The sequence below is a fragment of the Miscanthus floridulus genome, chromosome 15 (assembly GCF_019320115.1).
Source record: "Miscanthus floridulus cultivar M001 chromosome 15, ASM1932011v1, whole genome shotgun sequence".
Classification (NCBI taxonomy): domain Eukaryota; kingdom Viridiplantae; phylum Streptophyta; class Magnoliopsida; order Poales; family Poaceae; genus Miscanthus; species Miscanthus floridulus.
In genome coordinates, this window is record NC_089594.1 from 29,183,522 (window position 1) to 29,197,985 (window position 14,464).

The following is a 14,464-nucleotide window of genomic DNA, read 5'->3' on the forward strand; positions in this document are numbered from 1 at the left end:
AAGATGAGCATCTGTATCTTAGGTTATGCAAGTTAGGTAAGTTGATCTTGTTCTTCAAGTTAAGTTAGATACATGTTTTAAACTGAGTTGAATAGAGCTATTCTTAATCGGTAAACGAGTGTCCAGTGATGTTTTTGTTAAACACTTACTGTGATCCATTCATCATGAGCATCATGTCATTCCTTATGCATCCATGATATTTATCTTATGCATCGGTATGTAATAGGTGTACCGGAAGGAGTGACACTGTTGGAATTCGAGGAACCAAGTGGGGAGCAGCAGCAGCCAACACCGGAGGTTCAGGAGGTGCAGCCCTCAGGAGAAGTGCCAGACGAGGTCGCCGTTGAGTGTCCGGATCACCGTCCGTGCAACTTTGTGAAAGGCAAGCCCCAGAGCATATTAAGCCTCCTAATTTCCGAAATGCAGTTAAAGTATTATTGTTACATATATATATTGTTGCATTAAGTTTAGGTGTTGGATGCAAACACTTGCTGCATTGGTTATCCAATCCTTGTCCAGATATTGATACCCTGAATCCTATGTAGCTCAAGCTCATATAGTGCTTAGCCCTGCTTTAACGCGGTAGAAGTCAGGTGATTTCCTGTCACCTGCGAGATATAGGAATATACATATGGCACGGTTGGCTATATTTGCTATCGTGGAAAAGAACCTGTCTTAATTTGAAATGAAGACCGGGCGGAGGCTTGCCGGTTTGTAGTGACTCTGTCTGTGTCGCTTAAGGACTGAATCTTAGAGCCTTTCCTGTTCATGTTGAACGCATGCCTCTCTCTTAGTTGGCCGTGTCTAAAGACCGACCACGAAGTCGAGTAGCTCACCTCAGGCCGGGAGTCGATAAGTATAAAGTACGCCTCGGAAGGGAGCTGTAGGCGTGAGTCCAAGGGCAGGTGATTTAAAAGTCCTGATCGTCCTGGTAGAAGGGTAATCCCTGAGAGTGCTGGCGCTGATTGAACCCGCGAATTTGGTTCCTGAGTTGTCCCAAAGGTGATCCACGGCTACCATTGCAAAGTATGCCAGGGTGAGAGTTAGGAATACCCCCTCAGCTGAGTTGTAATTCGATTCGAGTCGTCGTCTCTCCCGGTTAGTGAGGACTTGACGGGCTTATCTCCAAAGTAGATACACTAAATAACATAATGGTTCAGAAATGATGATATGATGATGATAGCCTTATTATACCTGCTATGGTTAATATTGTTTGCCCCTAATAAGTGAGTGCTCTAGTACAGGTGCAAATTTAGTGGACAGGTAAATGATGATAAACTTGATGCGAAGTTTAAATTGGTTACTATATTCATAAGCTCCTTTATGCAACTGTGTCCAGCTAGCCCACCTCATAAGCCTTGCATGACCCTTGGTGTCCTTTATTTCTAGTTTTGACGGGTAAGTCTAGCTGAGTACCTTCTCGTACTCAGGGTTTATCTCTCACCTGTTGTAGATAACCAGTTCTACTTTGGTTGCTGCAAGTATTGCCTTCTCCCGGCTGAGGATGAAGACTAGACCGTTGGGCGTGGTCTCTTCTAGTTCTCGTACCTGAAGATGCTTTTGTGGGACATGACTAAGATCTAGCAATGTATTTGAAACTATAAAGTTATGTACTAAACTATGTTGCTTCCGTAAATTTGAACTTGGTTTATAATATTTTATTTGCACTCTGATGGATGTAATCCGAATGCCACTTGTGAAATGTTGTAACGAATGATGTGTTGTGTTGAATCACTACGGTCTTGGTTTGTATGTCGAGAGTTGGTTGAAATCCTTTGTGATTTCCGGACTACCGGGATTATGGGAGCTTAAGTACAGGAATTTGATCACTTCGGTGATTGTTTTTGTACTTGCGTTCTTATGATTTGGTCGGTTCTGTTACAGCAATGTCCTGTGTGTCCCTGTAAAAGTTCAGCGGTCTTCAGCGTCACTGCTTTAACTTTTTTGTGCCCTTCGTGCCACTGCCGTCAGTTTGGGCTCTAACGCCGTCAAACTGCAGGTGTGAAAAGTCGAAAATACCCTTAAGTCTAAATATGTCATTAATTTTTTTAGCATCTTAACGACTTCAAATAAAAAAAAACTCAAAACTAGAAAGTTGTAGATCTCGTCGAGATCTATAATTTTCATATAAAAATTATCTTCATTTAATTTTGTAAAAAAAGATATGATTTTTCTAAGATATATTAATCATATCAAATCATATTTTTTGTGGAATTAAATGAAGATAATTTTTATATGAAAATTATAGATCTCGATGAGATATACAACTTTCTAGTTTTGAGTTTTTTCATTCGAAGTCGTTAAGATGCTCAAAAAAATTAATGACATATTTAAACTTAAGGGTATTTTCGACTTTTCACACCAGTAGTTTGACGGCGTTAGAGCCCAAACTGACGACAGTGGCATGGAGGACACAAAAAAGTTAGAACAGTGACGCTGAAGATCGCTGAACTTTTCCAGAGACACACAGAGCATTACGATCTTTTTTAATAGCACACGAGGAATTATTGCTTGACAAGTCATGTTCCGATGTGTATTGTCTGCAATATATGCGTCAGATATGTATGCATGTGCTCTGGACTACCTGTAATGTGCCTACTGAAATGATGTGCATTGCGATTTTGGTGGTGTGAGATCTCGAGGCCCTGTTTGAAAAGCGGGAACTAATTTCTATAAAATTCATGTGAAATTCCTGCGTTCTAAACAGGCCTTGATTATTGATTGAGAGTAGAGAGTTGGAATTATTTTTGCGATAATGCTTCCACGTGGCGTCCATCTGCTTGGACGCCACTCGCCCCGCTCCGCTGCTTCAGTGCTTCACAGCTTCTAAAAAAACAGCACCTCGCCTTCTCCATCGTAGGGGTCGCTCGCCGCGGGCAACGCACATGCCCGCCTCGGCCTTCTCCAGCGCGACGGCGCCGCACCCACCCCCTTCCTGCAATGCTCCGTGCTCCGCGCCGCACCACTATCCTGCGTCGTGCCCCCATCCACCTCGCCCGTCGCGGAAGCTGAGGCAGGGGAGGCCTGTGCCCCCATCCACCTCGTGCCATCGGCAGGAAGAGAGGCTGTGGCCACCGGCGATGCTATGTTTCAAGTGTTTCAGACGCTTTTAGACAAGTTGCAAGCCTATGTTTCAAGTGGTTAAGTTGTTTCAGACGTATATTTCAAGTGTTTCATCTGTATGTTGCATATGTTGCTATGGCTATACACGCATGTTTCAAAGCATATGTTTCAAATATTTCAGATGTTTTCATATTTATGTTGCAAGTGTTTCATCTAGATGCTGCAAAAGTAGATCCAGAAGTTGCATATGTTGATATGGTTATACACACATGTTTCAAGGGTATGTTTCAAGTGTTTTCATCTATTTCATACGTATGTTACAAATATTTTATCTGGATGTTGTATATGTTCTAATGGCTATTATGTTACAAATGTATGTTCCTAATGTTTTATCCCTTTTTAGACGTATGTTGCAATTGTTTCGTCGAGTGCTGCAAAAGTAGATCTGGATGTAGGGTTGTCGAGCAAGGAAGAGAGCTAGCGCGGGAGCCATGGCGGTGTTGACTAGTAAGCTGGCAGCAGCGCTCCACTAGAGGACACGCAGGCTCCACGCTATCCTATGCGGCCTGTTCCCCTGTGACATGGTGCCTCCATTACCCCGTGCGGAGGTCATGGATCAGAAGCTTGTGGCACAGCGCTAGGAGATGCAAAAGCTGGCTATGCAGAATGTCCGGCTTTGCTGCGAGCCACGCCGGAGGTGACGCGGGCACGGTGACGATGGGATGCGGGTGATGCGGGCGGGCTCCCCTATTATGTTGGCACGCGTGTGTCGAACGGGAACTGTGTCCTGAGCGGGCCTGGGCCCGGATGTTTAGGCGCTAACCTTACTTATTATTTTGTATAGGAATAAGGATTGACAGTAGGGAGTTGAGGTTATTTGTCAAATGGAATGCATACTTAGCCGACTTTATAGTCTACATCCGTACACAAGTCTGAATTCTTCCAGTTTCTGAAACGAAGTGCAATAATGCGGAGCGTGCACCAGAAGGGTTTTGCATTCACCACTCACCAGACACTCAGACAGGAAAAATGAATGGTTAAGTGATTGCTAAAGGATGTAATTGTAACTTTTAGCCAAAAACCTATTTTTACACGAATTTTCTCATTATTAATTTTGGGCCATAATTCTTCCACATGTCCACCAGTCGGCTGGCTCTTTCGTTAGACTTTGCGATCTGCACTTGGCAGCTCCATAAGACTAACTATTTTCAGAAACTAGAATTAAAGAAAAAATCCCTCTCATCACTCTCCTCTGTGCATCCAGAATATGAAAGAAAAAACAATTCAGCTACTAGAATTCATGCAGGGTCTTTCCAACATTCAACATGTTCGTTTCGGCTTATTCGCTCGTATCTGGCTTATAATCCACGGCTTGAACAGTGTTTTTCTCACACCAAACCAGCCAATAGTACTTTCAGCCATGTCTTATAAGACAATTCAGCCGAAACGAACAGGCTGAATAATAACTCATAACGTTAACTAATTAATTGAAATCATCTGAGGATTAAGCTGGTGTTTGTAACATGACGTTTTTTTTACATTTGCCACCGGTCCCAGGCTCACAGCAAGGGTGTCAGTGCATGTGTTCACACAGGCGGCACTTAACTGACGCAAACTGTTGCAAGGGGCAGTTGGTAACCTATCTCAAAGAGTCAAGACTGCCTATACGAGCTAGCGGCGAAGACAGAGGCAGAGCGGCAGAATGATGGAGCTGTAGATGTTTGAATATACGAGGGACGTTTATGCTTTAATCGGTCAACCTCTGCCACCGATGCCAGTTCCTCCTCCTTAACCTGCTCCAAACACTGTTTCAGGCACTGTGAGTCGCTTTACAACCTTATAATCATCGTTTCTAGTTTATGTAGAATCAATCTTACAAATATGTCAAGACACTATAAACTTAGTGACTAATGCTATATGTTTGTTACCGACTAGTACTTAAGCAATCATACTAGAGCACAATGCAACTGAGAAGATATTGCTGATAGTTGCAAGGGTTATACTAGTTAGATAGCGGAGACACCATATGTGTTGTTCAATCTTGATTTATACATGCAATTTCTTTTCCTTTGTGCAGCATCAATCGGCGGCATCGAATGAGCCTCATGACCCAGCGTGGTCGCAGTGGAACTCGTGGCCTAAGTGACTACTTGTGATTATTTGTGGTTGTGAATGAACCTACTAGTGATTCTGAAGTTTATTTGCATTAATTTGTTGTCGATATATCTATATGAACTGCCTGTGATGCCTGTTGTGAGCTATCTACGATGGATGTGATGTTTATTTGAATGTGGTACGTGGCTGTGACCGAAACAAATAAACTGATTATTTATGGCAGCTTTGCCGAGTGTTACACTCGGCAAAAGGGCTATTTTCCGAGTGCCATGGATATTACACTCGGCAAAGAGGGACACATGGCAAAAATCTATGCTTTTTGGGACTAAAATGGCTTCTTTGCCGAATGTCTGCGCTGTGACACTCGACAAAGAAATCAATATTTGTATGTTCTATGCCAGTCTTTGCCGAGTGTCAGGTATTTGACACTCGGCAAAGAAGGCAGGTTTACTGAGTGTCCCAGAGTTGATACTCGGCAAATGAGCTAGGTTTGCCGAGTGACAGGTACGGGACACTCGGCAAACGCGCCATGACCATCTCGGCGCCGTCACATTACTTTTTTCGCCCAGCGTCGGTTTTAGCTCTCGGCAAAGTAGTTGTCGAGTGCTCGATAGAAAACACTCGGTAAAGAGATGTTTGTCGGCACTGTAGATGCCGTGTGCTGTTTGCCGAGTGTTGCACTAGGCAAAGCCTTTGCTAAGTGCTTTTTGATCTTTGCCGAGTGCCTATGGCACACGGCAAAGCCGGTGTTTCGGGTAGTGCTATGGATGAAAACGGATCGGATATGAACGGATATCACTGATATTACATTTGTTTTCATATTTATGTCCGGATTCGGATTCGAATACGGATATTGTCAACCGTGACGGATAGGATACGATTGGATATCGACATCATAAATATGTGATTTGATTATTCGGATACGGATACGGTATCGGATGTTGAATATCCGGACTCAGATACGAACAGATCTTAACTCCTCTAAACGAATTCGGTCTCAAATACGATCGGAAAATATCCATATCGTTTTCACCCTAGGTAGTGCTATGGCCTATGCTCAACATGCCATTTACTATGAGGTGCTGGATTCTACTTTTTGTCGTTTCGATTGTGACTGCTTCATCCACTCGATGCACTCGTCCACGGTTCCGTTCGGATGCGCAAGCTGCCACTTCAGTACACGTTGTTGCTGCAACAAGAAACATGTGTTTTGTCATGGTTTTTCAGGGTCAAGAATTAGCCTGACTCTGGGGAAGGGAACAGAGTCATAGCCTACCCATTTTCCTATCAGTGGACCTCCTGACTTCACCTGCATAACTCCCATAATAGATTTCCCGTCTAGTACCGGCTTCAACTTCCACACCCCATCAAGATCTGGAGAAGTGAAACAATAAACCAGGACAGTCAACAAATCATATGAACAAGTAAATCCACACGCTTGCAGTTATTGGAAAACCACAGATTCTACAGCCAGCATTTACTACTTTACCTAGGTCAGTTATGGAACGCTCAACTCTGGTGTATTTCTCCCTTCTCCGTTGCAGCTCATCCTGCTTGTTGAAGGTCTCAGCAGCATTCTCAGCTTCTGGGTAGGAGAGAATGGATAAAAGCAGCGCCACCCGCCAAAAGTCCTTTATTTCTCGGAGTACAAGTCCTGAAATGTTGAGAGTGGAACATGTTTCCCAAATGTTATTTAAAACCAAAACGAATATATGAATCTTGTGACAATGAAAGAATCAGATTCAGTCATCACCAAATATGCAACAACTGTAACAAATCAAATGCATATCATGACATTGAATAATCAAATGAAGAAACATCAAATAATAGAAACCAATATTGAAGACCTTGACAAATTAAGAAACTAGCATGTCGAATACTGACCTGCAAAAACACGCTTCACACTGTTTCCTGGTATCTCAAGATATTCATCTTCCAGTTTCTCTTTGAGAGTACACGCATCAGCATTTGACTCGAGTAGAGGAATTAATTCAGCAAATTTTTCACTAGCAGCAAGTATGTTGACAACCTTTAGGAGAACACGACATTATTACAAGTTAATCTGTGTCACGGTACACAAAACTGACCAGAATCACAAAAAATGCTGTCGGGAGCAACTCAAGAGAACATACCGTTTCAGCATCACTGGTTTTCAACTTTAGTGAGTCCTTGATAATAAAGGTAGAAACAGGAACCTGCTGATGATGCAACAGACTCTTAAGCAAACAATTGAAAGAAATAATGCAACGAACATAAAAATGGATATTTGACAGCAGCTTCATTTGTTGAAATGGTCAAATGGATTTTAATATCCAAATTTATTTGCTCCTTAAGCTGGGCACAACTTTAGCGGCCAAAGCAAGCACAAAAATATTTATGGTGCAACATGCTATCTAGTCACCAACCTCCAATCAAGGTCTGGTTATTGTACATCAGAAGCCATACAAAACTATGAATTGTCCCTCCACAGGACAGAAGCTATGCATGTGAGCTTCTCTGAGCATACAGTATTAAACAAGATACAACAATTTTCATGAAGAAGGTAATAAGGGGCTGCTTGGTTCCCTTGCCCATTCCAGTTTTGCCTCACTCAGCTAGTATACCTGTTTGGCAGCGGAGTTAAAAACTGGCTTTGCCCAGCAAGCTAGCTTGACTCAACAAGGTTTTCCTTGCCCACGTTCGCCAAATCCACTCTCCCAAGCGGACAAGATTTGCTTGCTCTGTCCAGCGGTTCGGCCAAATCAGTGGAAAGGGAAAAGAGAGAACATGAGAAGACAGAAACCAAACAGGTAGCTTTGCTTGCTTTGCCTATTCTTGCCTGGCGAGGAGGGTGGAGCAAGGTCAGGAGAGCTTGGTAACTGATCCAAGCAGACCTTAAGTAACCAAAGGGAGGCAACGCTCCAAAAGGTGTATTGGACAAATACACCAAAGAAAGGAGATGCTCTTTATCTGAAGAGTAAATTGCACGGCCGGTCCTTAAAGTATTGGTCTGATTTTATCTGGGTCCCCAAACTATGAAATCGTACTTTTAGCTCCCTAATATATTTAAGTGATCTCATCTAGGTCTAAAATAGACATGAGGAGGGTTAAAAGCTGATGTGGTTGTCCACTTGGACATGATTTAACCCAGTCACTGTCACCGTCGGTCAACAAGCGATCTGGACCGTGGATTTTGGATCGGGCGGGGTAGGAGGAGTCGTCCTCCCCTGTAGCTGCACAGGGGTGCTCTCCGGCGACGTCCTCGTCGGAGTCGAGGCGGGACGGAGCTCCGGCGGACGATGATCTCCAGCGAGCGGTGGAGCGGGAAGAGGAGGCCACGACAAAGTCGTCTGCCGCGTTCTCGATGGCGGGGAGGCAGCGGGGAAGGAAACCGAGGCAGTGGGACAGACGGTGGCAGTCTCGCAGGCGGGCCGCAGCCACGCTTTTCGTCGCCATGGACGGCGGCGGCTATAGCCCGCGGTTCCAACGCTAGGCCTCCTGCTCCTGCGCCCCCTCCATCTCGCGGCAGGGGTTCGTCCTCGCGGGCTTCAACCTCAACGGCGATGACAACTACTGCGACGACGACGTTGCCTTCCACTCCTCGTCATCCTCCTCCTCCTCCAAGGTCAGCGGTCCGGGGGCGCCCTACTACTCCGCGGGGGCCCCGCGGCCGTCCACGCGCACGAGGCTGAGGGCGCTGTGGCGCCGCATCATGCGGGAGAAGAAGCGGATCCTGCTCTGCTCCACTGGCTGCGTGCCCAACATCACGGCGCTGATGTCCAAGGGTGGGTGCAAGGCATTCGCGTCGCTGGTGTCCAAGTCCCCCGACGCGCTCTCCTCATTCCAGTTGGCGATGGGCGGCGGCGTGACGGCGTTTTGCCCGACGGATGACGCCGTGCGCGGGTTCATGCCCAGCCACCAGAACCTCAGTGCGGACGGCAAGGCGTCGCTGCTGCTATTCCATGTGGTGCCCGTCTACTACACGTTGCGGGGCCTCAAGTCCAGCAACGGGCCCATGAATACGCTGGCCACCGACGGCGCCGCCAGCAACTACAACCTCACGGCGCAGAACGCGGGCGACCAGGTCACGCTGCGGACGCTGGCGTCCGACGACCCAGTCCGGGTGCGCTCCACCATGTACGACAGGGACCCCGTTGCCATCTACGCCGTGGACGCGGTGCTGGAGCCTGTCGAGCTGTTCGACCCCGTGGCGGACGCCCCCGCGCCAGTGGCGGTGGGGGTGGCGGTGGATTCGGGCGCTGGAGCGAGAGAGAGGTCACAGTGAGGGGCAAGACGGCATGACAGAGCAGCAGCAGGAGGAGGTGGCGTGGCGGAGCGACGTAGCAGCAGCAGGCGGCAGGCGCATGGCCGAGCCGCCACCGCTCTCTCATGGTTGCCTGCCCCGACGCGACGGCAAGGCCCGTGGCTCACACGCTCGCCCCCGTGTGCCAGCGGCGGCGGCGCGACCGGCGGCACATGTGCTCGCCTGCCCCAGATAGGAAGGCGCGGTCTGCGGCCCCCGCGCTCACCTGGTGAGCTCGCATGCCGGCGGCAGCAGGAGTTGGAAGATGAGCTGACACATGGGCCCGCCCTGGCGGTGACTGGGCTAGAAGATCCTGGCCACGCACGCCATGGCTCAGGGTTTTGTGCTTAAATCATGTCCACTTGGACAGCCACGTCAGGTTCTAACCCTCCTCGTGTCTATTTTGGACCTTGATGAGATTACTTAAATACATTAAGGAGTCAAACGTGTGATTTCGTAGTTTTGGGACTCTGATGAAATCCACTCAATACTTTAGAGACCGGCCGTGCAGTTTACTCTTATCTGAACTCCAATTAGCAAGGAGTAACAAAATTGTGACTGCTTCGGTCAAAAGTGGCATTATTTGCATACTGAGCTAGAGAGGCCAGAGGGTACACATTTCTACGTTTTTTAGATCAGTGAAGGGTTCACTCAAACCAAGTAGATTGTAAACAACAAATTTGTCGGCTTAAACAGTTGAAGCATGTTCTGATTAAGAAGCATCAAGAGCACTGCACATAATATTCAGCATGCTGGAAAAAAAACATTAGTCATGGCACAGCAAACTTGCCTCTCAAAATAGTATCCACCCATACGCCGCGCGAGGGAAACAACAACGACCACCACGCCGTGGAGATGGAAGACGAGGAGGAGGAGGAGGAGATGGGGCCATACGAGATCTTTGAGATCCACCGCAAGGAGTGGGTCGTTAGTTACGGCAAGAACGACGACGACGCCTTCTACAAACCGAGTACGTTTTTATTGGGTCTGATATGATCGTCTGGATTGGATCTCTCTCCTTCCTGTTTCTCATCATCATTATCTTGGTCATTCTTTCCTGATTTCTAGCAAAAGCTGAATTATTATACGAATCGTCTGACAAGATAATAAAGAAATGGCCACATTAATTGACAGCCGAACTGCTTCCCATGCTAACGTTTAACGAATGCACAAAACTTTGCTTGTTACAATTCTGAAGCAAGCATCCATGTGCTTAAAGCATCCTATTTTCATACCGTAGCAACAACCAATATCCATTTGTATATATGCATAAATAAAATAGCTATATTTAACATGTCCTGGAGAATTTTAAAGGCGCTTGGTAGATTAAGCATAAATTAAACTCAAGGTTTTTTTTTTGCTGCTACTAGGAGCAAGATTTGAAAGGTACTACAACAAATGAAGGTCAAAATGGTGTGCTTAGATACAAACAAAGACAGTTTTGGCCAAATAAAATAAGGTCCACTAGTAAAGAATCTAGCTGTAGTCCTGGTTCTCAACCACCTTTAATCCCGGTTTTAAAACCGGGACTATGCAATCGGGACTAAAGGTCTTGATTTTTAGTCCCGGTTCCTCCAACTGGGGGGACTAAAGGTCTTGATTTTTAGTCCCGGTTCCTCCAACCGGGAGTAGAAGTGTTTATTGGGTAAAAAAAAAGTTGCAACTGTAGAGATTCGAACCTACGATCTTCCACTTTAGCTCTTGCACGCGTTACCATCTTACCTACCACCACACATCTAACTTAGATAAGATACGTTTTCCTTTTAAATTCAGTTTGAAGACACCTTTAGTCCGGATTTGAGACATAAACCGGGACTAAAGATACATTTAGTCTATGTTCGTGTCTCAAACCGGGACTAAAAGTCACACTTTTAGTCTGGGTTCATGTCTCAAACCGGGACTAAAGATTCTCGCGCTGACGTGCCTCTGACACACCTCAGTAACCGTTACAACCGGGACTAAAGGGTAGAATTAGTTCTAGTTTGTATTACAAACCGAGACTAAAGGTCCAATTCTCCTTTTAGCCACGGTTGCAATTTTTAAATCGGGACTAAATACTTTTTGGCCATGAGATGAAATGCCGTTTCTCTACTGGTGGTCGTACTTTTTAGAGAAATAATCAAATGAAGAACATGCTCATATATCATATTATGTGATAACTGAATATAATAAATTCAGAATATGTGATTACTGCTACTTAGAATTTTGTTCTTAACTTCACGTAAATTGGATACTTGGGAATTGGTTTATTGCATAGACATTGGATGGATGAGTTGCCGCCGCCGCCTCGTGAGCCTTCCTCCGAAACACACTTAGACGGTTGCCATGAGAGGCCGGATCTTATTGGGCTGTAATATAGGTCGATTGAGGGAGTAGAGAAAGGGTTGGCCCATGGCCCAAGTCGCGGCTGCTGGCTGAAGTGCCGCCGTCTTCAACCTCCCGACGGGATTCAGAGCCCCTGCTTGACTGCTTCTCAACGTTCTCAACACAGCCATGACAGAAAACATTTAGGAGGGGCTAAGGGGGGCTCCATGGATGCTAGATCTGTCCCTACTTACATGGCACACATGTCTGAGCCATTCTAGTATTGACCATGGTTTCTAATATCGGCTAAAATCTCCTGATATTTTCGATATATCCTCTTTATCCGTAGGTGCTGATAAAGAAATATCTATCTTTTTCGTATAAATTTTGTTTAAATTTATTTAAATTTACTTAAATTCAAATTAAATTTTATTTGAATATATATCCTGTTTATCCTTTTTATCTGTGACACCGATAAATTTAAATTTCCGCAAATGAAAACCTTGGTATTGACAAGCTAAAGGCGTGTAGTAGCTATAAAGGCATCAAATGGTAATCAAATGTCATAAAAGGATAAGTAAAGATTTAAACGAATATGAGAAATTACTTACCAGGTAGGTTGCCCTCATCGGTAGAAGATGGGGAGGAGACCAGGGCTCCTCCGATGCTGCTTGGTGCTCTATTTCTGAGCCACGGTGGCGATCCCCGGACACCATGGAGGTTTCTTCGTCAAGGTGGCTCATCTCACAGTCACTGGTGGCCTCCGATCCAGTGGCCTCTGGACGTCTATGGCGATGTTGCCGTGCGCGATTCCCTGGACTGGAAGCGCAACTACCTCTTCCGTGGAGACAGGAACAATTGCCAGACGCTCACCTCAGCGCACAGGCACGTCTGGTGCTTCTTCATCCTTTTTACTCTCATTTCATCTGATCCACTAGCTGCACGTACACTACCCATTGTAGTACAAACAGGAGTACTATTGATGGTTAAGGTTAATAATCTGCTTTCTTTCGCTATTATGCTTTCTTTGCTCTTACCTCTTAGTTTGTTGCTTAGAATCCATATCCAAGAAATTCTCCATATACTTCCTAAATGCTAGGAATAAAAAAATTTGATGAAAAACCACTCTCCAACAGCTTTTCTAAATGATCATCTAAATATAGTCATCTTCTATTACGGATTTTTCGCTAGTTAAATATAAAAGACGAGAATGGCTCTATAAAGTACGCATGAGATATAGAGAAACCGTTGGAGAGTGAAAATATATACAAAACGATTTTTATATAAATGACTCTCTAAATAATGATTTAAAGAGTGTGATTTACGGAGGCTTTTGGAGATGCTCTAAAAAGGAGCTAAAATTTTGAATGAAATATTTCTATATGGGTGCTAATGAATTGAAACCATTCTAACTATTAGTATGTTTATTTCAATGGGCATTTATCCCCTGCTCAGTAATTCTGTCTGTGTTCTACTACTGAAAGCTACTCTATTTCCTTCATCTCACAACAGGATAACCGACCCCATTTGAACATATCTGACATACGCAGGACGACTCACTCTTGGAACTTACAGGCCCTAGCCGTGCAGTCATGCTCCTGGACGAACCTATCTTCGAGATCGACCTCCTAAACTCCTAGCGAAGGGCAGAGGTAGCTCATCGTCGTCCAGGCCTGAGGGCCTGTGCTCTGGGTCATTGTGCAACCGACTCGCCAGGCCTGAGGGTCCTGTGCCGCCGGCGATGTCGTCTAGCCTGCGGAACCGCACCTTCTCACCGTCGTGGAATGCATCCACGAACTCAGTGATGTCACTTGGAGATAAGACGAACTCGATCAGTGTTGATGGATTTCCATGTTCCGCTGGAGTGATCGGCACAGCACCTAGAGTGCTCGGCACCCCGGATGCAGTGCTCGGCACTACTCGTGCACCGCTCGTGACCACTCTTGGAGTAGTCTGCACCCCTCCCGGAATGCTCGGCACCCGTCTTGCAGTGGTCGGCACCAATGCAAGACCCATCAGCTCCGCTACGGGAGTGTTCGGCTGCAGGACCTCCCGGCTCTACTCCTGGAGTGCTCGGCACCTCCCCAGGAGTGCTCGGCTCTATCGCTGGAGTGCTTGGCACCTTTCCCGGAGTGCTCGACACCTCTTCCCCAGCGTCTCCACCACCATGGATGACCAAGTGCTCGACGACGAAGGTGTTGGTGAAGCCGCTAGCTTCCCCTGTGCTCGGACTGTTTCAGTCCCAGGCCGCCCTCTCGTCGAACACGACGTCGCGTGAGACAAGCACCTTGTCTCCACGTGGGTCGTAGAGCCAGTACGCTTTGGTACCCTTCGCGTAGCCCAGGAACACCATCGGTGTGCTCCTGTCCTCCAGCTTGGTCAGGACCGGCTTCATCTTCCTTACGTGGCCGATGCAGCCGAATGTCCGGAGCAAGGAAACGCTCGGCTTGTGTCCATGCCAAGCCTCGAACGGCGTCTTGCCCTTCAGGGCCTTGGTGGGAGCGTGGTTGAGGATGAACACCGCTGTGGTCATCGCCTCACCCCAAAACCTTGCCGGCATGCCCTTGGCCTTCATCATGGATCGAGACATGCCGACCACTGTCTGGTTCCGTCGCTCCACCAAGGCATTCTGCTGTGGTGAGTACGGCGCGGTGTGGTGTCGCACCACACCCTGATCCGCGCAGTACGCAGCGAACTCCA

At 46.4% G+C, this 14,464-nt stretch overlaps 1 protein-coding gene across 1 annotated transcript; it reads left to right on the forward strand.

The window, feature by feature from the left end:
- Nucleotides 1-8,869: 8,869 nt before the first annotated feature.
- LOC136507278 (fasciclin-like arabinogalactan protein 1) lies at nt 8,870-9,442 on the forward strand. Its single transcript, XM_066502051.1, has one exon. It carries the CDS (start codon nt 8,870-8,872, stop codon nt 9,440-9,442), a length of 573 nt encoding a protein of 190 aa, XP_066358148.1.
- The last annotated feature ends 5,022 nt before the right edge of the window (nt 9,443-14,464 follow it).